Source organism: Saccopteryx leptura, chromosome 2 (genome assembly GCF_036850995.1).
Source record: "Saccopteryx leptura isolate mSacLep1 chromosome 2, mSacLep1_pri_phased_curated, whole genome shotgun sequence".
Taxonomy (NCBI): Eukaryota; Metazoa; Chordata; class Mammalia; order Chiroptera; family Emballonuridae; genus Saccopteryx; species Saccopteryx leptura.
In genome coordinates, this window is record NC_089504.1 from 224,097,183 (window position 1) to 224,119,901 (window position 22,719).

The 22,719-nt window shown below is 49.3% G+C and overlaps 3 protein-coding genes across 6 annotated transcripts in view; 2 read left to right on the forward strand and 1 right to left on the reverse strand.

The window, feature by feature from the left end:
• SMIM34 (small integral membrane protein 34) lies at positions 1-5,907 on the forward strand. Its single transcript, XM_066363717.1, has 3 exons — positions 1-7; positions 549-705; positions 4,528-5,907. Exons 1-3 carry the CDS (start codon positions 1-3, stop codon positions 4,925-4,927), a joined length of 564 nt encoding a protein of 187 aa, XP_066219814.1. The 3' UTR covers positions 4,928-5,907.
• SMIM11 (small integral membrane protein 11) overlaps positions 1,505-22,719 on the reverse strand; it is a 26,811-nt gene continuing 5,596 nt past the window's right edge. For 2 of the 4 annotated variants that reach the window (XM_066370272.1, XM_066370273.1), the window contains 2 exons: positions 18,277-18,451; positions 16,100-16,412 (listed from right to left, as the gene is read on the reverse strand). In XM_066370272.1, coding sequence (XP_066226369.1) covers positions 18,290-18,451 — 162 coding nt within the window. In that variant the 3' untranslated portion in view covers positions 16,100-16,412; positions 18,277-18,289. Of the gene's footprint in view, positions 1,838-3,154; positions 3,338-3,366; positions 3,515-16,099; positions 16,413-18,276; positions 18,452-22,719 lie in introns of those variants that run through there. The other 2 variants (XR_010749335.1, XR_010749334.1) reach the window with 2 other exon arrangements.
• Positions 10,700-11,455, forward strand: C2H21orf140 (chromosome 2 C21orf140 homolog). Its single transcript, XM_066363718.1, has one exon. The coding sequence runs from the start codon at positions 10,700-10,702 to the stop codon at positions 11,453-11,455; it is 756 nt and encodes a 251-aa protein (XP_066219815.1).

Below are 22,719 nucleotides of genomic sequence, written 5' to 3' on the forward strand. Positions count from 1 at the left end.
ATGGACAGTGAGGATTCGGGAGAAGTGGAGCTGGGAACAATGGCTACATCATAGGACCTTTCCGGTGCTAGAATAAATCTACTTTGATTAAATCTATTCCAATGTGGTCCATTGCTCACTGATCCCTGAGGGGAACAGGCTCTTGGGCTGTGTCCTCCTGCCCCATCCTGTCTGGTTTCCGCATCCAAGAGGAAGTTGGTGACTCTTGCCCATGGAGTCTCCTGGCCCTGTGACAATGGGCCTCTGCCACACCTGCCCCGCTGCCCCGCCTGCCACAGGTGCAAAACTGGGGAATTCAGGAACCATCCAGGCTGTAAGCCAGTGAGCCAATCTCAAGAAGAGCTTCCCGGCACCGCAGGGCCAGATGGGACTGGGAGGGCTGGAGAATCCTCAGTATCAGCAAGGTGTTCAACAGTTCTTTTTCTCTAGACATTCTCAAACAAGCCAAAGCCAGGAAGTGCTTTTTGTTCCAAGCCAACAGAAGACAGATCGACTTCAATTCTCTGATTAATTGAATGAGAGAGTTCACCCAGTTCTTTTCTGCTAAGTTTCTAGATGGTGCTGCCTACTGTTGTTGGGGTGTCATGTTACTCCCTGCTCAGGAACCTCTGTGCAGCCTGACTTCAGAGGCATTGTGACCGTTTGCAAAGAGGAGCTCCCCCTCTGTCCTCTTCCGGTGAGTCAAGTAAAGACCCCTCCCAAAATGTGAGTATTCCACGACGCAGGGACGGGCAGCTCTAGCGTTGCTGGTGTGTTTCACGTTGGTCCAAGTGCGACAGGCTGCAGAAGAGAGGTCTGTCTCTTCCACAGGGCGTGCTTATCCACTGATATACCACCTAACATGTTCATTTCTGTTTTTTGAATAAAAAAAGGCAAAGAACAATGAACCTCACTAATTAATATAGCGAGCTTCTTTCATGTGCAAAATGGGCTGGTTTTAAAATAATGTTCTGTAGTTTCTAGTTGGCTGTATTTTAGATGTGTCTGAAAGTATCACATCATCCTATAACAAATCGCAGAAAGTTCTATGAGCTCATACAAGTGGGGTCCAAGTTTAAACAAGTCCTCTTGTACTAATTAAATTTCTAATGTTCTTGTTGGGTTGATTTGTTTTTTAATAATTATGGCAATTTCCCTTCTTCTTTACTTCAAGCTCGCAAACATTCCACCAACTGCAGTGTCAGATTCCTAATGGTTAGTGTTTCTTATGTCTGATCAATTTTCTGTCATTAAATCTGTTAATTTGGGCTTTGTCAGATATGGTTTGCAGAATTATTTTCAACTGTTTTCACCCTTCATCTGAAAGTAGTAAGGCCCTGGCCAGTGGCGCAGTGGAAGGAGCGTTGTCCCAGAAGCGCTGAGGTCGCTGGTTCACTCCCAGGGTTACCAGCTCGATCCTGAGGGCACCAGCTTGACCCTGAGGTCACTGGCTCAAGCCCTGGTCAGGGCACATATGAGAAGCAACCAATGAGTGTACAGCTGAGTGGAACAGCTAGTTGATGCTTCTCTCTCTCTCTCTCTCTCTCTCTCCCTCCCTTTCTAAATCAATGGGGAAAAAATGTAGTAAGGTTATTCACTCATTCTGACAATTAAGTGTCATTAAAAAATACCAGTCTTTCTGAATCCTGCATTAGCAAAATGAATTAGCATCAAACAAACATCAGATTGTAAGCATGCCTGGAGTCCCTTGGCCAACTCAGCAGCAGGCTGAGGGTCTGAATGCGCTGTGCTCGCAGAGCAGGAGACTGGCACTTGAACCAGCACTGCTCTGGGGGAAAGGTCTCACCGCCTCAGCTGCTGCTTCTCTGGCTTTCATCATCTCCTGTTCACCAGTCCTCTAGGAGAGAAAACAGTTTTGAATTAAACAACAATCAAGATCTTAATCGTCTAGTCTTGGAAGGGCACATGGTATCTTTACCCAAGGGTATGTTACCAAGGAGACCAGGAATGTGTCCGCTTATGCTCCTCCAGTTTTATATTGATTTTTTAAAATAAATATGGCCCTGGCTGGTGGGCTCAGTGGTAGAGTGTCGGCCTGGCGTGCAGGAGTCCTGGGTTCGATTCCCGGCCAGGGCACACAGGAGAAGAGCCCATCTGCTTCTCCACCCCTCCCCCTCTCCTTCCTCTCTGTCTCTCTCTTCCCCTCCCACAGCCAGGGCTCCACTGGAGCAGTTTGCCCGGGCGCTGAGGATGGCTCTATGGCCTCTGCCTCAGGTGCTAGAATGGCTCTGATTGCGGCAGAGCGACGCCCCAAGATGGGTAGAGTATTGCCCCCTGGTGGGCATGCCGGGTGGATCCTGGTCAGGCACATGCGGGAGTCTGTCTGACTGCCTTCCCGTTTCCAGCTTCGGAAAAATACAAAAAGAAAAAGAAAAAGAAAATAAATGCACCTGGTCCAAAATGTCCGTGAAGAGTACATCTCCCTCCCCCGACTCTCTTCCCCATGGGCAACCACTGGTACCAATGTCTGTGTTCTCCCAGAGATAACATATATGTATGTGTGCGTGCGTGTGCGTAAAGCTTCCAGCAGATAACATATTGCCCTTTATTTACATGTATGATTACACACTACATCACAATCAGGTTACTTTTTTTTTTTTTTTCTGAAGCTGGAAATGGGGAGAGACAGTCAGACAGACTCCTGCATGCGCCCGGCTGGGATCCACCCGGCACGCCCACCAGGGGCGAAGCTCTGCCCACCAGGGGGCGATGCTCTGCCCCTCCGGGGCGTTGCTCTGCCGTGACCAGAGCCACTCTAGCGCCTGGGGCAGAGGCCAAGGAGCCATCCCCAGCACCCGGGCCATCTTTGCTCCAATGGAGCCTTGGCTGTGGGAGGGTAAGAGAGAGACAGAGAGGGAGGGGGTGGGGGTGGAGAAGCAAATGGGCACCTCTCCTATGTGCCCTGGCTGGGAATCGAACCCAGGTCCCCCGCACGCCAGGCCGATGCTCTACCGCTGAGCCAACCGGCCAGGGCCACAATCAGGTTACTTTTTAATTTATCAATATTTAGTATCTTCTAAAAAAACCTTTTGTTGATCTTTATGGTTGCGTAGTATTCCATGGCAAGAAGGTTCCAAATTGTATTCAACCACCCCCCAAATCGAAGCTGTTCAGGCTATTCTTGGGCACTGGTCATTCCGCCACAGTGGCTCACCTTAAAGGTGTGTCATTCCAAACAGGCTCCAGGGTATCTCTGGGATAAATCCCTGCAGGTGGAGTTGCTGGGCCAACGGTAAGTGCGTGTGTGATGCATAGATGTGCGCCCTCACCAGCAACCAAGCAAAGCCTGGTCACCCTGCCAACACATCCACACGGTGCATCCTGGGACATCCTGAATCTACAAACGGAGAGATAACAAACCATTACCTTGTTGTAGTTTTAATTTGCATGCTTCTTATTATGAGTGATATGGAAAAGCTTTCTTTTTCATGTTCAAGGTCCATTTCTTTTTCTAGGACTTAATTATCCATCGCCTCAGCATATTTTTTTCTACAGGAGTTTTGGACTTTTTCTTCTGAAACAGAAAGGTATTAAGAGAAATTCAGTGGTATAAACTATAATTTTTTTCTTGGTATACAATAACTTTAAATTTTTCTATATAGTTGATTTTAACATTTGTTTTCTTTTCTCCTCCTCTGAATTTGGTGTTATGCTTGGAAAGGGCTATCCCACACTGAGATGATAAAGGAACAAAATCTACCATGCTCTTTTTCTAGTACTTTAAATTGCTTCTTTCTTAGGTTAAGAGTCTTTGATTTCTCGGCACTGTTTTTGGACACAACGTGAGGAACGTAGCCCCAGTGCTACATTGCTCCAGCCCTCATCGAACAACCCGCCCTTCCCTTACCAAGCAGAAATGTCCCTTTATTATCTGCCAGACTCCAATTCCGTAACTCCTGAGGCTGCTTTGGACTTTTCCACTGGTTTACCTGTCCATGTGTCAGTACCACACTGTTTTAGCTATTGTCTTTTTATGGGGAGACTTTTTAGGGAGAATTGTGCCTGGATCTTTAGAGCCCTTCACACCCTTTGCAAAGCCCAGTAAGCCACAGCGGGACTGTCGGCAAGTGAAATGCTCATTCATTCTGAAAAAACGTAAATTATTTTCCTGACTGGCTAAGTTTTAAATTTTTGGCTAGGCTCATTTCCATCCGACATTCTTTTTTTCTTTTTTTCCACATTCTTTCTAACCAGTCTTGACAGTTAATTTTCAACATGCATAGCCTGTCTAGTTCACAAAGAAATTCTACTGACAGTTCTTATTGCAATAAGGTTAGCTGTGTAGATTATTCTAGGGACAACTGACATCTTTATGATGTCTTGTCTTCTAGTCAAAAACTTGATGTTTTGAACTCTTTTAGTTTTTAAAAATATATTGACATGAATGTTGTAAGGCTCATCGACAAAGAAGGCCACTGTCAGCTGTCCTGAGTTTCCCACTGATGGGACAACCTTGCTGTCACTGGCCTGGCCAGGCAGCCCTTAGCCCAGGATGCTGGGTCTCATCTGGATCTTTCTGTTTCTCAGTAGTCAAGTCCTCGGGGAGCCCCCGACTGTCCACACTGTCCTGGGGCACCTGCTGAGGGACGGCATGGAGGGGAGGAACAGCACCAACTCCACCAGGGCCCTGAAGCTCCCAGACGGAACCAGCGCCGCCTGGTACATCCTCACCATCATTGGCATCTATGCAGTGGTTTTCCTCTTCCGTTTGGCCAGCAACATCCTCAGACAGAGCGATAAGTCCTTAGAAGATGTTTATTACTCAAACTTGACCTCTGAACTCAAAAAGAAAGGGCTGCAGAGCAAGGTAGCCAAATGCTCAGCACTGACCATTAGCAACAGAGCTGTCGTGCAGCCCAGCCGGGCCAGCCAGGGGCCCAAGTGTGGCACCAGTGGACCCCAAACCGAAATCCAAGGGATTGCTTGAAAGGCAAGGTGAGCAGGTCTCCACAGAAGAGGCCTCAGCCATCCTGCGGGGGAGCATCTTGCGGTTACTTGGGGTGGGGCTAGGAGACCACCAGGAGCTCTGGGCACTTCCGGCAGGTGGCATGTGACAGACGTCAGTGTCCTGTGTCCTTCTCAGGCTCTCTGGTGCTTTGAGATGAGACAGCAGGAGCTTCCAGCCATACTAACCCTTCACTGGAAAAGCCCGTGTACCAGGGGAGGGGGAGGGCATCCACTGTTCCCAGAGGAACTGGGGAGACTTCTGGGGTATCCGGGAAGGTGGCCTCTTGTTACGGAAAGAAGGCTGAATTTGGAGTCCAGTGCCCTGGATGAAACTTCAGCTGCAAGGGGTTACATGAACTTTGAGTGGCTTACTTGGGACACATGGGGGTTGGGATATATGGACTCAAAGGGCCATTTATTCTAAAGATGCTGACTGGGATATAGAATTAAAGTTGTTAGTATTGAAAGTTATTCATTTTCTTGAAAGAGTGGGGTCCCTTGGGGAGAAAAATGCATTCGTTTTAGAGTCAGAAGAACCAAACTGTAACTGGGTTTCAGCATCCACCATTTTGGTATGAATAAAATGAGGATAATAATGCCAGTTCTGTGAATCTTACAAAGTAGATAACAGCTAATGAGATCGTACACATGAATGTGTTCTGAAAAATAAAATAATGGTTGATGCTTATGGTGGTGATGGTGGTGGTGGTCCTGGCAGTGACAGTGATACAGGTGGTAGTGTAGGTGATAGTGGCGGATGCTGGGGAGGGGGGTGTTTGGGAGGTTGATGCAGATAGTAGTGGTGGTGTAGGTTAGTGGTCAGCAAACTGTGGCTTGTGAGCCACATGCAGCTTTTTGGCCCCTTGAGTGTGGCTCAAAGGCCAGCTTAGGAGTACCCTAATTAAGTTAATAACAATGTACCTACCTATATAGTATGAATTTTAAAAATCTGGCTCTAAAAGAAATTTCAATCGTTGTACTGTTGGTATTTGGCTCTGTTGACTAATGAGTTTGCTGACCTCTGGAGGTGATAGTGGTGGTGGTAGGGGTGGTGGGGGTGTTGGGGAGGTGATGCAGATGGTGGTGGTGGTATAGGTGATAGCGGTGGTGGTAGGGGTGGTGGGGGTGTTGGGGAGGTGATGCAGATGGTGGTGGTGGTATAGGTGATAGTGGTGGTGGTAGGGGTGTTGGGGAGGTAATGCAGATGGTGGTGGTAGTGTAGGTGATAGTGGTGTTGGGGAGGTGATGCAGATGGTGGTGGTAGTGTAGGTGATAGTGGTGGTGGGGGTGTTGGGGAGATTGATGCAGATGGTGGTGGTGGCATAGGTGATAGTGGTGGATGGCGGTGGGGGTGGTGGTGATGCTTTTTGGAACAGGAAACAACTAGTCCCCTGGCAGTTAGTCTGTGAGCAATGGCTATATCACCCTGCCTTAGCGGAGAACCCACTTGCTCACAGCCGATGCCTGTACTCTGGGCGAGGCCACTGAGACTCAAGTCTTCCATGGGGCCACTTTTAGGGTTCCTTACCGTAGCCATTGCATGAGTCATTTTGATGTGTTACACATAATTGTTACTTATACCCTTGTCTCTGCCTAAAGAAGTAAGATCTTGCCTAGATGGCTGATTAGAGAGATTGTGGTTAGCTGAACTCCTACAAGTGCCTTTCAGCAAGCAAAGAGAAGGATTGTATTTCATGCCACTTACTGTGACGTTCATCCAGTTTGGCTTTTGGTGATGCCCCTTGGACTACAATGAAATATTTTTCCTGTCTGCCTACAGTGGTCTGCAACCTGCCCCATGATTCTGTAAAGCAGTGTTTTTCAACCAGTGTGCCGCGGCACACTAGTGTGCCGTGAGACATGGTCAGGTGTGAGTATAAATATTTACATTTAGAAACTATATTATTAACTATATGTATAATATATACTGTGTTAGAGTGTCATTTTGTAGGTGGTGTGCCCCAGGATTTTGTAAATGTAAAAAATGTGCCACGGCTCAAAAAAGGTTGAAAATCACTGCTGTAAAGGTTAGAATGAAACTCCAAGCTTTCATTCTAGGGAGGGTGAGATGACCTTCCAGGTATTTTCCTGTTTCTCACCTTTTACACAGCATCCTCTCACAGGTTCCCACACAGAGCTTGCTGTGTTTAGGCAGCTGGGTGGGGTGGAGGCCCATCTGGATGCTCCACGTGCTTACAGGGCAGGATGGCGTCTGCAGCAGCCCCGTCAAGGCAACGCGCCACGTCGGCACAGTGCACGTGCTTATCTCAGATCACGTGATTCCCCAGACATCTTCTACTCAATACTTGTGACACTAAATGTGTGGGTTTTCCACACCAGCAACCAGTCCTCCTCCTTCCTAGCCCCAGCTGAGCGTCCTACAGTTCGGTTCTGTTTCAATGCTAACAGCGCCGGTGCAGACCCCTCTGGCCAAAGGCTCAGTCCCTAACACTGCTCCCAACTCAGATGCCAGTCTCAAGTCCCAGGCTGTCACCTGTGCTTCTGACCAACTCACTATCAATCAGGGATTCCCGCGACCCCTCCTCAGTTTCAGTAAGTTTCCTGAACAGCTCAAGGAACTCAGGAAAACACTTGGCCTGCTGGGCAGGGGTATTATAAAGGATGCAACTTGGGAACAGCCAGAGGGAAGAGATAGGGGTGGGGGAAGGTGGGGGCAGGAGCTGAGCTTACATGCCCCCTCCTCCCAACATCTCCATGTGTTCACCTGCCCAGAAGCACCCCGAATCCCACTTTTTAAGGGTTTTTAATGGAGGCTTCCTTATGTGGGTATGGTTATTTAAATCATTAACCACTGGTGATTAATTCAATCACTGCCTCTCTCCCGTCTCTGGAGGTTGGGGATAGGCGAAAAGCTCCAACCCTCTAACCACAGGTTGGTTCCTCTGGCCATCAGCCCCAGCCCGCAGCCATCGAGGGGCACACCAAGAGTCACCTCGTTAGCACAGACTCAGGCAAGGGTAGACAGCAGTTTGTTGTGAATAATGAGAGAAACTCCTATCACTTTGGAAAGTCCAATGGTTTCAGAAGCTCTGTGCTAGGAACCGGGGACAAAGACCAAATGTACGTTTCTAATTATGGCACAGAGATGCAGAGGCCCAGGCGCTACACTAGGGCTGGGGATGCAGTCAGTCTCCTGGATACGGCAGAGTCTGGGGACCACTTACAAGGCAGGCCAGTGAGAGCAAAGCTGGGGGAGCTAGGGTCCTGTGGGAGCAGAGATGTGACCCTGCCCAGAAGTAGTAGGGAGGGGGTGATGTCAGAGAGGTTCCTCGGACCCACCTGGCCTGTCGTAAATAAGTCCTACAGAGGGAGAGGTTGAGGGCGGGTCACTTTCAGAAGGCGTCATGGTCTCCCTTAGATCCTGTGTGGCATATGGACATCCCCGTCATGTTAGACCCCTTTCCAGACCCGGTGGGGTAACCACATCAGTATGTCACAGGAGGAGAGCATTCCACGGGCTACGAGCTAAGAAAAGTGTGCCCAAAGTATTGATAATTCGGGTCTCTCTGTTATAACAGAACTGAAAAATTGATCAATAAACATCAGCCCAGGGCGATAAAAGAGATTTATGTCATCCACCCTCAGTGTTAGCAATGCAACTCGACACAATAGAAAATCCAAAGACGTGAAACCCACCCTCAGGATTCTGACGAGTCTCCAGTAAAAGTTCAAGTCAAATTAAGCCACGTTTCAGTGACATGGATTTCTGTGTTGCTTTGTGTGTGTACAAATACTACAGTTGTAACTGTCATTTGCCCAGGGAGAGGTCAAGCTGTCGGCCCCAGGCATGTTTCTTCCTGGGTGTTTGAAACCCTGGTTGCCTCATGCCTTTGGCCCCAAGCTGCCACCAAGGCCCAGAGAGGCACTTCCACGTACATGTGTCTACATCAGCAGGAGATGCAGAGGGGCACGGCCACCTCTCTGGGCCCAGCAGGGTGCACCCCTGCCTTGCAAACCCACTTGGCACGGAGTTATGTTAGGAAGTTGTTACATTAGCAGAAAACAAATTAAAAAGGGTTCCAGCGGGAGCTCAGGCGGTGTCCCCTGCTGGGGTCGGATGTGTCTGAACAGGGCTGGTGAGGCCTCTTGCATGAGGACAAAGGATAGATCTGCTCCTAGGGAGAGAGAGATACAGGAAGTTTGGCCCTCTTGCAGCCTGAGTGCCCAGAGGTCCAAGCAAGAACCCTGAGATTTATTGTCGAGCTGCTGACGTCACAAGCAAGAGTTGGTGTGGCTTCCTCTGAAGGAACCCGAGTTCCGTGGCAGACAAGTGAACCCCTGACCTGTCATATGGTGCTGGTGGGGAGGGGGGATGGAGGCTGGTTGGCAACCATGTGGTCCATTGAAGGTGCAATTGGGAGGGAGGAAACCTAACATGTAATGACCACCAAACACCAAACACCAGGAGGCTTGACATGTGCTAGCTGAGGTGACCTTCTTAGAAACTCCATGAGGTGGGAACTGTTAGGGAATTGAAGCTCAGAGAAGCTAAGAAATCTGTATATTGTCACACAGCTGGCAAGAAGTTCAAAGCTAGGTCCATCAGATTCCAAAGTTCATGTTTCCATTCGCCGTTGTCCAAAATATGCCTTTATTTTCATTCAAGGTGAGGAGTTGGGAAGGCTACTAGTTTGGGCTCTGTGTATTTTTTTTTTAATTTTTCCATTGATTTAAGAGAGAGAGAGAGGAAGGGGAAAGGGGGGTGGGGGAGGAGAGAAGCATCAACTCATTGTTTCACTCCATTGTTCATGAGCTCTATTTCTCTCTTATGTCACATGCACAGAAGGTCAGCTGGGCTCCACTCCATGTCATTACTGTCCCCCTTCTGAGACCCAGGTTTCCATGGTAGCCACTCTATGAACAATTGCTGGTCTCAGTGCTGATGGGAAGAGCTCAGACAGAGGGTCTCACCTGGATGATTAAATGTTCCCTCTTAGAGGGACCCCATCACTTCCACCTGTCACTTATTGGCTAGAATTAGCTCATGCCTACTCCCAATCACAAGGGGGCAGAGAACTGCCACCCTCCCGACCATGTATCTGAAAGTTCGAGAGTCAAAACACTTGTGGAACTGTACTAAACAGCTACCACATAGCTGAAGCAGGTTCTCAAACCATGTGCTATGGACTAACTGTCTATGCACCCCCACCCCAAATTCATATGTTGAAATCCTAACCTCCACTGTGGTTTTAGGAGGTTGAGCCTTTTGGGGTAATTTAGATCATGAGAGTGGTGCCCTCATGAATGGGATTAGTGCCCTTTATAAGAAACGCAAGATCTTATCTCTTCTCTCCCTCACCACGAGGACACAGAAGGCACCATATACAAGCCAAGGAGAGAGGCCTTTGGAGAAACCAGACCTGCCAACACTTTGATCTTGGACTTCCAGCCTCCAGAATTGTGGGGGGGAAAAGTCTATTGTTTAAGTTAAGCAGCCTGTGCCCTTTTCTTCAGCAGCCCCTGCAGACTGATCCAATTGCCCATCTCTGCCCCAGACCTATGGCAGAGGCAATGTCCAAGGCATATTTTATACAGATAGGACTTCTCATTCCCATGTCATATCAGCCAGAAGGGAATGGTTCTGAATATGTGTCCCACGATGCCTTCAAACCCAAAGTGTATCCCTGGGACTGGCCAGCTGTAAGAAAGCCCATTGTGAGGTCATCACCCCACCCTGTCCAGAACCCCGCAGATGGAGACGCGCACTCTCAAACACACTTGAGGAGCCACTATGCCTCACTTTGCAAGCCCTCTTTTAAGAAACATCATTATCAGAAGCCCATTCGATAGCATCATGAGGAAGCAGTACCTCCAATATTTGAAAACTCTGAGAACGCTGCAATATGATGGGTTTAAGACTGTATATTTTGGAGAGACAGATATCCCTGAAAGTCTTGTGACTGGAGAAGACCTTAGGGACAAGTATTTCATGCAAAGCCCGACCTGGTACATTGTGCACGCTGGTGGCAGCCAAGGATGGGTGCCTTGGAAATACCGGGTGTTCCTAAGAGATGAGTTAGGTGTCCAACGAGAAGAGAGCCTCTTCCTTGAGTTCTGTGATGTGGTGAAGAAGGCCTACGGGAAGTGTGTCATTGTGCTCAAGGACAGAAGGTGGCAGGAAGAGAGGAGAACAAAGGAAGACAAGAAGTCTGAGGCCCAGGCCCACGTGCCACCAGTCGTTAATTTAATGAGTGTCGCGTGTTGTCCTGAGGTGGCCAAGTCCTATGGTCATGAACTACTCACTCTGCCTTTCCATTACAATTACCTGAACCCTTTAGACTCAGCCTGGTCTTCTCTGAAATGGTTTATCATCAACAACAGAAAGGAGTTTTGTCTGCAGTCTATTGACAGTGTCTACTCTTATCAATATATGCTTTTCAGTGACTTAATTAGCAAAGGGATTGAAAGGATAAGCCCAGGCAAATGGAGGATGCTCATTAACAAAGTATGGAGATGGGAGAACTACTATCTCAGTAAATGTCCTTAAGGGGGACTCCTCCAACCGGCAGGTATGGTCTTTCTCTACCAATTCCCTTGCGCTTGACTCTGGACCATGGTGGCTGAAGATTCTCTGAAAGAGACCTCATGGGGGTGCTGCGAGGACTGAGGTTCCCAAGGGTGCTGGCAAAGTGCTTCAGGATCATTACAGCTTCTTGGTAAAGTAGGTGTCTTGACTCCCATCTTGTGAAGGCGACTTGGAGGGCTAGGTCTGTGGGAGGATTGCTAGCCCAGCTCAAAGGAGCTTGGTGAGCAAGGGTGAGCAAAGCTAAAGAGTGTGTGGTCAAAATTTAGGTCTCAGGAAAAAAGGGAATCAGGTGTGCAGTCCCCCCCTAAAGTTGAAATTAAGGAGCGTGCAACCAGTGTCAGCTTCAGCCACCCAAACAACCCGCAGGGCGCGAGCACCATCAGCCGGAGGTGAGGTCCAGATGGGGCTGAACAGGTTCTCGCCTCCCACTGTTCCAAAGCAGGGGGGCGGGGGGTGAGCGAGAGGCATCCAGGGAGGCGAAACCCCAGCCAGATGCTCCCAGGCAAGTGGGCGGTCCCAGTCAGGACCCGGGAAAGCTGCGACAGTGACTGGTTCCAGTGGGCTTGGTGGGTGAAGAAGTGGAGTGAACAGGGGTCCGCACAACCCACTTGTCCAGTTCATCTCTCTTCCCGACTCCAAGGGTCACTGGACTCTTGCATGGACTTGCATCAGGGCTCTGACAGTGGAGCCACCGTACCCACAGCTGGGGCTGCTGCTCAAGCAGGTTGAGAGGATGGGGTGGTATTTTTCACTTTTATAGAGAAAGCTCTGCCTCCTATTAACTAAGAAGTTCACCCTTATTTATATATGTTCAGGCAGTAATTTTATAATAGCAGTAATTATACCGGCATGTGTCAAATATTACTTATGAAAACATCTACCCAAGTCCTAACAGACTTCACGGCATGTTAGATGGGGAGGCCGGGTCCTGACAGCCCAGCACAGAAGGTGTCAGGCTCTCTGCTTGTCTTCCTGCCCTGCCTCCCTCCTGCACCTCCCTGGATTATTAAGAAGTGCTGTGAAACAAGATGGTCAATGCTGTTTGGTAACTAAGTGGTGAAGGGCTGCAATGTCTTGTTGTTATGCATTTTATCTGGGGATGAGTCACACCTACAAAGCCAACCCCTGGGAACCAGGGAGCAGGCAGTTTCAATTGCTGGTCATCCCACTTGACAGCCAACAGTGCTGTTAGTGTCTTTGGGCCCGTCACAAACTGCCACACACCTGGTGGCCTAAACAACAGAAACTTACTCTCTCCAAGTTCTAGAGGCTTGCAGCCCAACATCAGTGCCACTGAGTCAAAACCAAGGTGTCAGCAGGGCCACACTCCCTCTGGAGCAGGGATCGGGAACCTTTTTGGCTGAGAGAGCCATGAACGCCACATATTTTAAAATGTAATTCCATGAGAGCCATACAATGACCCGTATACGTTTTGCACTATCCAATAAAAATTTGGTGTTGTCCCGGAGGACAGCTGTGATTGGCTCCAGCCACCTGCAACCATGAATATGAGCGGTAGGAAATGAATGGATTGTAATACATGAGAATGTTTTATATTTTTAATGTTATTATTATTTTTATTAAAGATTTGTCTACAAGCCAGATACAGCCATCAAAAGAGCCACATCTGGCTCGCGAGCCATAGGTTCCCGACCCCTGCTCTGGAGGCTCTTGGAGGACCCATTCCTGCGTCTCCAGCTGCGGGGGGGGGGGGGGGGGAATGCCACGCCCCTTGGCTTACGGCAGCATCACTCCGATCTCTGTCCCCTTGGCCACATCACTTTCTCCTCTTGCCTCTCAATCTCCCTCTGCCTTGTTCAAGTGAGGACACTTGTGATTGCGGTTAGGCCCCCCACCTGACCCCAGGTACTCCAGAATCACCTTCTCATCTCAAAGCCTTAACTTAATCATGTCTGCAAAGGTTCCAGGGATTAGGATTGAGATGCTGTTGGGGACCACTATTCAGCCGACCACAGGAATACTGCACCCCTCCCCGCCCAGCCCTGGGCAGTCACCCTGCTGAAACAAATCCTGTGTGGGGTGTGCTTGTGTGGCCTTTTCTACCTCCCGTTTCATGTATGTTTTAGAACATAAATCAATTGAGAACAAGTAGTAAGACTCAAGCCTCCTTGGTGATGTCACTGCACAGGCACTGTGCAGGTCCCAGGAGGGGTGGCCTGAGTCTGGGCACAAGTGTTTTGCCTCGACATCACACTCATTGCGCACCTACCTACCCGACGTTCTGTAGTAAAAAGCCCTAACAGCTACACATGCTTAACTCATTTGATCCTCATCAAGGCCTGTGATGTAGCAACTACTATCATCTCCATCTTTCAGATGGGGTAAGCTGAGGCACACAGAGATTATGTAACCTGCTCCAGTGCGGGGGGACTAAGGCTCACACCCAGAGTCACACTTAGAGTTACTGCCCACACTGCCACTACTAACAAGAAGCTCACTGAATCCTCAGAACAGCCCCATCAGGTGTGGCCGACCATCCTCCCATTTTTCAAATGAGAAAGACATTTAGCGGTCCCTCGGGCCAGCCCGATTCCAGATCCCACGTGCCCTGCACCATGGCTGGTTTAGTCGCCCAAGCCCTTTCTCCTTTTCGCCCCTATGGTTCACGTGGCCTTAGGTTCACCTCTGACACCACACCAGACAGCCACCAACAGGACACCTCGACAAAAACGTATTTCAGCACAAAACTGAGCAAGAGGCAAAATACCTTCTAAAGACACATGAATTTGCAGTGAGAGAAAAAGAAAATGAAAGGTTTTTAGATTCTCTGACGAACAAAGTAAATCAAAACGAGATATTTTTGTTTGAAAACCAAAATCAGCTCTAATAGCATGAGGTTCAGGTTTTCTATTCCTTTGCAGCCATATTAGTTCTGAGAAAAGCAAGCCGGGGAGGAGAGCACCCCACAACTAGAGGTCAGAAGGGGCGTGTCTGTGCGGTTCACTCACACGACATCGCATTCACCGCTGAGAAAGCTGCTCCTTACTCGGCAGGGGGCTTCCAGCAGAAAGCAGTGCCTGGTGCACAGGGCTCTGGGAGTCAGATGGGCCGAGACAGAATCTTGAATTTCCACTTATTAACTGAGAGACTTTGGACAAGTTACTTTGCTTCCCTGTAACAACTTGTAGACAGGGCTGAGGGCTTTAAAATGCTTGGCACACGCCACTTGACCATGCCAGGCATGCGAAGTGATGGTCCTGCTAGAGTCTAGGCTCGGCAAGTGCGTCCAGTGAGACCTGGTATGTATCACTGACCTCATTTCCCTTTCTGCTAAGGGAATCCTCCCTTTATCACCAGGCATAAGAGGAGACACAGCTTGAGAGAGTTTGTCAAAGGAAACTTAGTTCTTTAGGACCATCTGCAGTGACAATCAATGGTACTGAGGTTTCTCAGGTCAGTGCACAGGGAGGGTGGTGAGTTCAGCCCAAAATCCCTTTAGGAGCAGCCGAAACGGTGGGTGACGATGACAGTGACCCCGTGTGTGTGGGCAGGTCCCCTAGAACAGACCTCACGTCGTTGGGGGCGACATTATCCTTCCAATGAACACCCAGCCAATCTGGCCCTTGCCGTCACCAACAACCACATCCACCCCCTTGCCACGGCTGGGCTGGGGGACCCCAGAGGTGATGGCAGGTGCTGCCCTGGAAGGACCCAGAGGTGAGTGGGCCAGTGGAGCCTGAGGCCATGGCTCTGGCCTTGCCTGCCTGAGAAGGTCCAGGCTCAGCCGGGTCAGCAGAGCCTCACCTGGCCAATCAGGCTGTCGCCCACCCAGGCACATACGCTCGTTTCACCATTTTACAAATACAAGCTTTTGGCTCAGACAAGCGCCCTGGCCCAGCAGTGTGCATTAGGCTCACTGAACAAGTGAAACAGGCTGGTGGCCTATACCAGGCTAGGCTGTTAGCATGGAGACCTAACCACAGAGCTTTAAACAAAATAGAAGGTTCATCCCACACCCACAAGAAGTGGCAGTTCAGGGCTAATACACAAGTCATTTCATTGTCCAAAATGGCTGTGCAGTAAGACTCTGCATGCTGACCTCCACCCTTCATGAGTGCACCTGCCGCCGCCCCCCCCACCTCAGTGAAAACAGGCAAACGGGCCAGGTGCTGGCAGGAGGAAGAGGAGAAACAAGTGTAAGGAGGGAGAAGGTCAGAGGGCGGATGGGTAGGTGAGGGGAGCAGTGGAGGCTTCCTGCCCATAGCACTGGCCACTGCTGCAACCCAGCCCTCTGGAGGCAGGGCCTACGGAGGGCCTGGGTTTGTAGAATATCCGCTCTCACAGCACGTGTGTGTGCACGTGCAGGTGTGAGTGTGAGACAGACAGACAGACAGACAGACACACACACACACACACCCCTTTGGCCTATTCCAAAGACCAGAGACACCCTTTTTACAAAGGTACTTTATTTTACTAAAGAAAATACTGGTTCTTTTAAAAGCTTGTAACAGTTCACATCATTTTAAGTTAAAGCTGTGGGACTGGGAGTTTATCTCCTGATACATCACTGCAATTAAGAATTTCTTCTCTTTCTTCTTGGCTGAGTCTACTAAGCTGCCATGTAAAGTGCAAACCTAGGATAGAACTGGCAAGGAGTGGAACAGTCTAATGGAGAACCAGCGAGGAGTAGCAACCATCTGATGGAGAACCAGTGGTGAGTAGGAACCATCTGATGGAGAACCGGTGGTGAGTAGGAACCATCTGATGGAGAACCGGTGGTGAGTAGGAACCATCTGATGGAGAACCGGTGGTGAGTAGGAACCATCTGATGGAGAACCGGTGGTGAGTAGGAACCATCTGATGGAGAACCGGTGGTGAGTAGAAACTGAAGAACCAGTGAAGCATAGGAACCGTCTGATGGAGAACCAGTGGTGAGTGGGAACTGCCTGATGTAAAACTGGTGGTAAGGGGGAAACGTCTGATGAATAAGGGTGAGTGTCTTACTTGCTCAGCACTAATGCTCACACTCAGCCATTTAAACTTGCAGAAACCACTGAACTCATCAATGGATGTGTTTTTAGCATCACAATTTTCCTTCCATCGAAAAATCCCTTTTGTTAAAAACAAGGCTCCAGGCTTTGATGACCCACCAACTCTCACTCAGCTGCCAGCCAGCCACATCCCGGAGGGGCCTCTGGGGCCTTCGTGGGAGGGAGGAGTGTTTGTGATAGGAGACTCACTTCCCCTCCTTGGTTTCACACATAAAATTCACTCAACGTTTCTAGATGAACAGCCTTCCCTCCTCTTTTAATTTCCCCATGCTCTGTCCTCCCCACCAGTGCGTGCTCCTACATTTAAATGAACCATCTCTCATGAAGACGAGCTTCCATGACAGTCACTGCTTTTGCCTGGCAAACACCTGCAGCTCCCTGAGGACCACAGTGATGGCTGAGGATGAGGTGCTCTCCACCAGGGGCGAGTGCAAAGCAATGGGGCGGGAGGCCCAGGGCCTGCACCCTGGTTCTGCGCACACACGTGTAGTGTAGCCATTTTTCAATCTGAACGGACCTCACAGAGTTGTCAGGAGGTATATGAGACGCTTAGCAAAATGCTAGCACGTGATCACCATTCACCAAGTGTCGAAATCATTTCTAATAAGTATGCTTTCACCCTCAGCAAGTCTAAAAACACTATCAGAGACTCCACATGCACTGAAGCATGGGACCTCAGGGTGGACAGGGGTCTGGAGGTCCCCAGCCCAATGCTTTCTACAGCCACCTGTTGCTGAGAGGATTATGGGTTCTCAAGAACTGACACCCAGACCCAAGCATACACGTAACAAAATCTCTTGCAGGCCGGAGCCTAGGAATCTGCATTTTAACAATCAGGCAGTTCTGGTCATCAGCCAAGTTTGGGAACCACTGTCTAGAATCCCAGCTGCCATAGTTGAATCCTCTAATTTTTACAGAAGCACAGAACTCAATCTGATAAATGAAGAAACTGGACCAGCAACCAGAATTACAGAAACTGCTCATTGTCATATATTCAATCTGTAATGTGGGTTGAAGAACAACTTCTTGATGCTTCAACTCAACAAACAAGTTCTGGGTATCTCTTGTGTGAACAGTAGGCTCTGGGATAAGACTTTATGCCTGGTGGGAGGTCCTGTGGAAGGACCCTCTGGCCAGTGAATCTAAGGAGCAAAGGTGGGGGTAGGAGGTGGGGGTGGGGGTGGGTGGGGCATGAAAATCTCTTGTGGTCAGAGTGGCTTGCAGGAGTGTGAGAAGCAGCAGCAGAGGGTTCAGGACTCCCTGAGAAGGGAGTCCTATGCTGTACCTGCAAGTCAGATTTAATCCTGTAGAAAGCAGGGTCTCCTAATCTTATGTACAGGTGGGGGTTTCCAATGGCCTGTGACCGCACCTCCTCCCCATCCCCATTGGCAATTTTATGTGAAGTTTTAAGTGTTCTAGTATGTGTGCTTCTGAAGGAAATCTGCAACTTTCATGAAATACTGAAGTCCTGTGACCCACACCGGGCAAGCACCACTGCTGTCCACGGGGAGAGCCATGCAGACTTAGCGTGAACTGTCACATGCACTCCCCGGCCCAGGAGCAGACAGGGCCAAGGCTCGGGATGCACCCCTGCCTCAAACAGAGCTCTGTGATGACAGGCGGAGCTGCAGGCCCACACAGCCTTAGAGCTGGTGGGGGGTGGTGGTGTTAATTCTCAGAACCACCACTCCCCTCCTTGTGATCATGGACCTCACTTCCCCGACTGGCCCGCCCCAACCCCTGTGCATCTCACACTGGCCAATCTCGTACCTTCGACTTCCCTTCAGTTATCTTTCTTCTCTGACTGCTTCTTCTTTTCACCTTCCAGTTGCTGTTTTGCCTCCAATCTCTTCCTTTGGTATATTTTGACCCCGGCAAACGCCAGGCAGAGGATGAGTGTTTTCGCTGCCAAGATGTACAGCAGCAGGGGCACGTGTTCTAAAACCTTAAAGAAGAAAGAAGCGTGCTAAGTGTTCTCTGTGGACGAGGAACATGTGTTCCCTCACCAGATGGCCACTGTGCATCTCCTGTGGCGCCGGCACCAGGCGAGGACAGACAGGTCCTGCCCTGTGTCTCCACCAGTCCCGTTTAGCTCTGCCCTGCTCCTGGCTTCCTGTCTGCCCTGCTCCTGGCTTCACAGGCAGTCCCACCAGTGGACTGCAGACCTGACAGCCTGATCCCTCACACCTTGACTGTGTACGTGAACAATGACCTAGGCCCTCGGCCACTGAGGCAGCAGCTGGTCCGGTAAAAGGAGCCAGTGCCAGGGGACCTGGGGGACAGCTCTGCTCTGCCACCAACTGGGTGTGTGCCCTGCGGTGCTATGGGACTGTCTCTTCACCTTGGAAGTAGCTGGACCAGACCTTCTTTCTTGAGTCTCTGGCTTTGGTACGCTACAGTTTCCTCTTGGTTCCCACCACACATTAGCACTGGCACTCGAAGGTAGAATGAATCCAAAAGTAATACAATAAAACTTAAGATTTTATTAGCTACCTATTCACAGTTCCTGTAATTTCCTGTTGGAGGGAAGTTGTAATACACTGGGCTCAATGAAGGCTGGAGAATAACTGTGGGTTTGAACTCTGTGCACCAACAGGTTTGATTATAAAATTCTATATAGAACAACATTATCACAAGGCAAATCCTATACTAGTCTCATAAACATGATTATGATGAGCTAAAATTGTATACGTTGCATGTGATTAAAAATTCCTTCCTGGCCCTGGTTGGTTGGCTCAGTGGTAGAGTGTCAGCCTGGTGTATGAATGTCCTAGGTTCGATTTCCAGTCAGGACACACAGGAGAAGCACCCATCTGCTTCTCCACCCCTCCCCCTATCACTTCTGTCTCTCTCTTCTCCTCCTGAAGCCATGGCTTGATTTAAGCAAGTTGGCCCTGGACACTGAGGATGGCTCTATGGCCTCCACCTCAGGCGCTAAGAAGAGCTCATTCACTGAGCAACAGAGGAACACCCCAGATGGGCAGAACATCGCCCCTAGTGGACTTGCCAGGTGGATCCCAATCAGGGCACATGCAGGAGTCTGTCTCTCTGCCTCCCCTCCACTCATTGAATAAAAAAGCAATTTAAAAATTCCTTCCCAAATAAAGTGAAAAGATATGCTTTTGTTGAGTAATCATTATTCTAATGGACTAGATAGACTTAATTCCACTGAAATTATTAGGTTAAACTACCAAACTTCACTTACTACAAGTAACTCCAATATGATGAGATTCTGCTAAGGGAGCACATTTGTCTCTCCCTCTAAAGTTTAACTCAAGTTGATCTGAAACCCCTTAGTAAAAGCTTTAGCTGAGAAGGACTTGCTCAGAGACCTGGGAGGCTGGAAGGATTCTAAAGATGACTCAGCCTACCACCTTGTTCTACAAACAAGGAACGAAAAGCTCACCTTGGCGGGGAGGCCCATGCACATCCCACCCACAGCTAATGGACAGAGAACATCTTAACTTTATGCCCATCTCCTTTCCACTGGGTCCTGGTTTTCAATGAGATGAAATAACATCACGAATTATGTACATATATGTTCCTATGATTTTATTCAAATTTTTCTATGACTCAGACCTAGATGTAGATTTCAAATTTAGAAAGTGAAGCACATAGTCACCATGCAGAAAGCTTACCACGGCTAAGTAAGCACAGTGAAGCTCGCACAGCACCCCCCTCTAATCCCTGTAATTCCCATGAAACAGCTACTGTCCTGAAGTTATGGCTGAAAAACATCAAGGCTGAAACGGTTAGGGTGTGACTGAGTTCTGACTGCTCAAAGCCTGAACTCTTCAATGCCATCTCACACTGTCGCATACAGGACGCTCTCTCCAACCCTCACCAATTCCACTACTAAACTGTGTAAATAAATAAATGTTTGTTGGTTGAATCTACCAAAGGCAACTGGAATCACTTCCTCTGAAGTTACTTTACTAGTTACTCAGGGATATTTGAGGAAGGTGTAATAATGCGATGGGCATAAAGTGGAAATCAAAATAAGGAGCCAGATATTTAAATTGTTTTAATTTAACTGAAGTAGTAAAACACAGGAACACTAACTAGACAGCAGCTTGCAACCACAAAGCCATACTAACAGTAAAGAATAAACACAATGTACCCACTTCAGAAAGATCTTTCTGGCAGAGTATAAAAGACTAAAAAACTCACAAAATGAACTTTTCATCCAGACAAACATAAGCAGCTTAGAATATTGATTTGATTTCCAGGTCCATCCTCCCTCAGACCTATAGCTAACCTCCTCATCTTCCCCAAATAATCCTCTAATTTCATCTTCTTTTTTTTGAGACAGAGAGAGGGACAGACAGGAAGGGAGACAGATGAGAAGCATCAAGTCTTTGTTGCGGCACCTTAGTTGTTCATTGATTACTTTCTCCTATGTGCCTTGACCGGGGGGGGGGGGGTACAGCAGATCTAGTGACCCCTTGCTCAAGCCAGTGACCATGGAGTCATGTCTATGATCCCATGCTCAAGCCAGTGACCCTGCACTCAAACTGGTTGAGCCTGCGCTCAAGCTGGTGACCTCGGGGTTTCAAACCTGGGTCCTCCGCGTCCCAGTCCAATGTTCTATCTACTGCGCTAATTTCACCTCTTCTTGAAGGTTCTTGGTTTAGAGATGAGGCTTGACTCCATGTTTACATAACAGCTATGAAAAAATGTTCAATGTTACCTTATTTTATCTCTGTGGAGGCAAAAGTCACCAGTTTGTTGACGTAAATAAATTTCTTTTGATGTTCACTAGGGTTTTCTGGGATAACTGAGCACTGACTGACACAGGGAAAGGCCACTCGCTTCCACTTCTCAGAACGTGCAGAGCTCTGGAGCCCTACTGGACGGGGCCACAGCACAGCCCACAGTCCCCGGGGCTGACTTAACCAGAACCGCCTCGGCAGCTACAAGCCTGTGTGTCACTAGCAGAGGCAGAAACCCACTGAAACGGAAACTTCACAGACAGAACCGGGTAAGTGGTTTCTGTATTCACTTTCTCTTTCCAGGTTCTGGAGAGGTGGCGGCCGGAGGCAGAAGTGTAGGGACTGAGGGCAGAGCAGTGCGTAGGGTCAAGGACACCACAGGGCTAAAGCAAAGGTCCCTGGGCCCGTTCCTGCCTCTCAGGTACTGAGCTTCAGCTGGGTTAAATCTCTCCCTTTGAGTTCTCTCAAACAAGTCCCTCATATTCTCTCTCAAAGCGTGCAAACCTTCAGGGAGGTAAATGAGTAAAGCTGGGAGGACCAGTGCTGACCCGTGTTTCACACCCAGCCGTGGACCGCAGACTGAGAACGGCTGACCTGCAGGCTGAGGCCATGATCTGCTGCAAGTGGCCGACACTGTGGCTGACACTGGGCCCCAGCTTACCGGGCACAAAAGAGAGGCCACGGGACGCACGGGAGTCCACACTCCTCCAGCCTCCTGCTCTGGGGCAGTCGGGGCACTTGGACAGGCCATTCCTTTCTGACACTAAGGGGCAGGCCCCCTTTTTAAACATGAGGGTGCTCCCGGGGCCTGTGTCTGCTCACAGTTGGGGAGGTTTGGGCAGATCTGTTCCCGGCACAGGAAGGACTCCTTTTGTCACAAGTGGGATTTGCCTGGATGGTCAAGGCGTCCGTTGTCTGGGCACTGTGGACCGCAGACCCAGCAATCAAGAACTCTGGGGGTGGGGCCGCACCGTGTATTTAACCAAGGCATGTTAACCAGGCCTATCAGTGGCCGGTGGCCGTGACACCCTCACAGGGGTGAGACCCACTGCCTCACCTCAGGGCATCAGGCCAATGCTCTGACCCTTACGACAGGGCCTGCGGACCCGCTGTGTCGCCCTGCTGATGCCAGGCCTGCGGAGGATAAAGTGCCTCCCTGGGTCTTGGCCACGCTGCCCTCTGCTCCCCCTCAACCCTCTCACTGCCTCGTCCTCGCTCCCGGCCTTGGCACCATGGGCTCTGGAATGCAATACCTGCTAAACCGATGCTCCCACACTCTCACCCTCCTCATAGAATCCTCACTCTGCCTCCAGTTACTAGGAGTGACCAGGCTCTTCCCGAAGGGCAGTCCCCACGGCCCTCCTGCAGGTCCCCAAACCCTGTGCCCCAAGGAGCTAGGAAGCAGGAGCTGTACCCTCCCAGCTCCCTGATCCTCCTTCCAGACCTTCCCAGATCTTCTTTTATTTATTTATTTATTTATTTATTTATTTTTTTCCATTTT

Excerpts from the sequence above, each read along its gene's own strand:
- SMIM34 (XM_066363717.1), top strand. Across the intron at positions 706-4,527 it reads GTAAAGACCCCTCCCAAAAT|TAGTCAAGTCCTCGGGGAGC; the intron begins GTGAGTATTCCA and ends TCTGTTTCTCAG.
- C2H21orf140 (XM_066363718.1), top strand. The coding sequence starts at position 10,700 with ATGCCTCACTTTGCAAGCCCTCTTTTAAGAAACATCATTATCAGAAGC.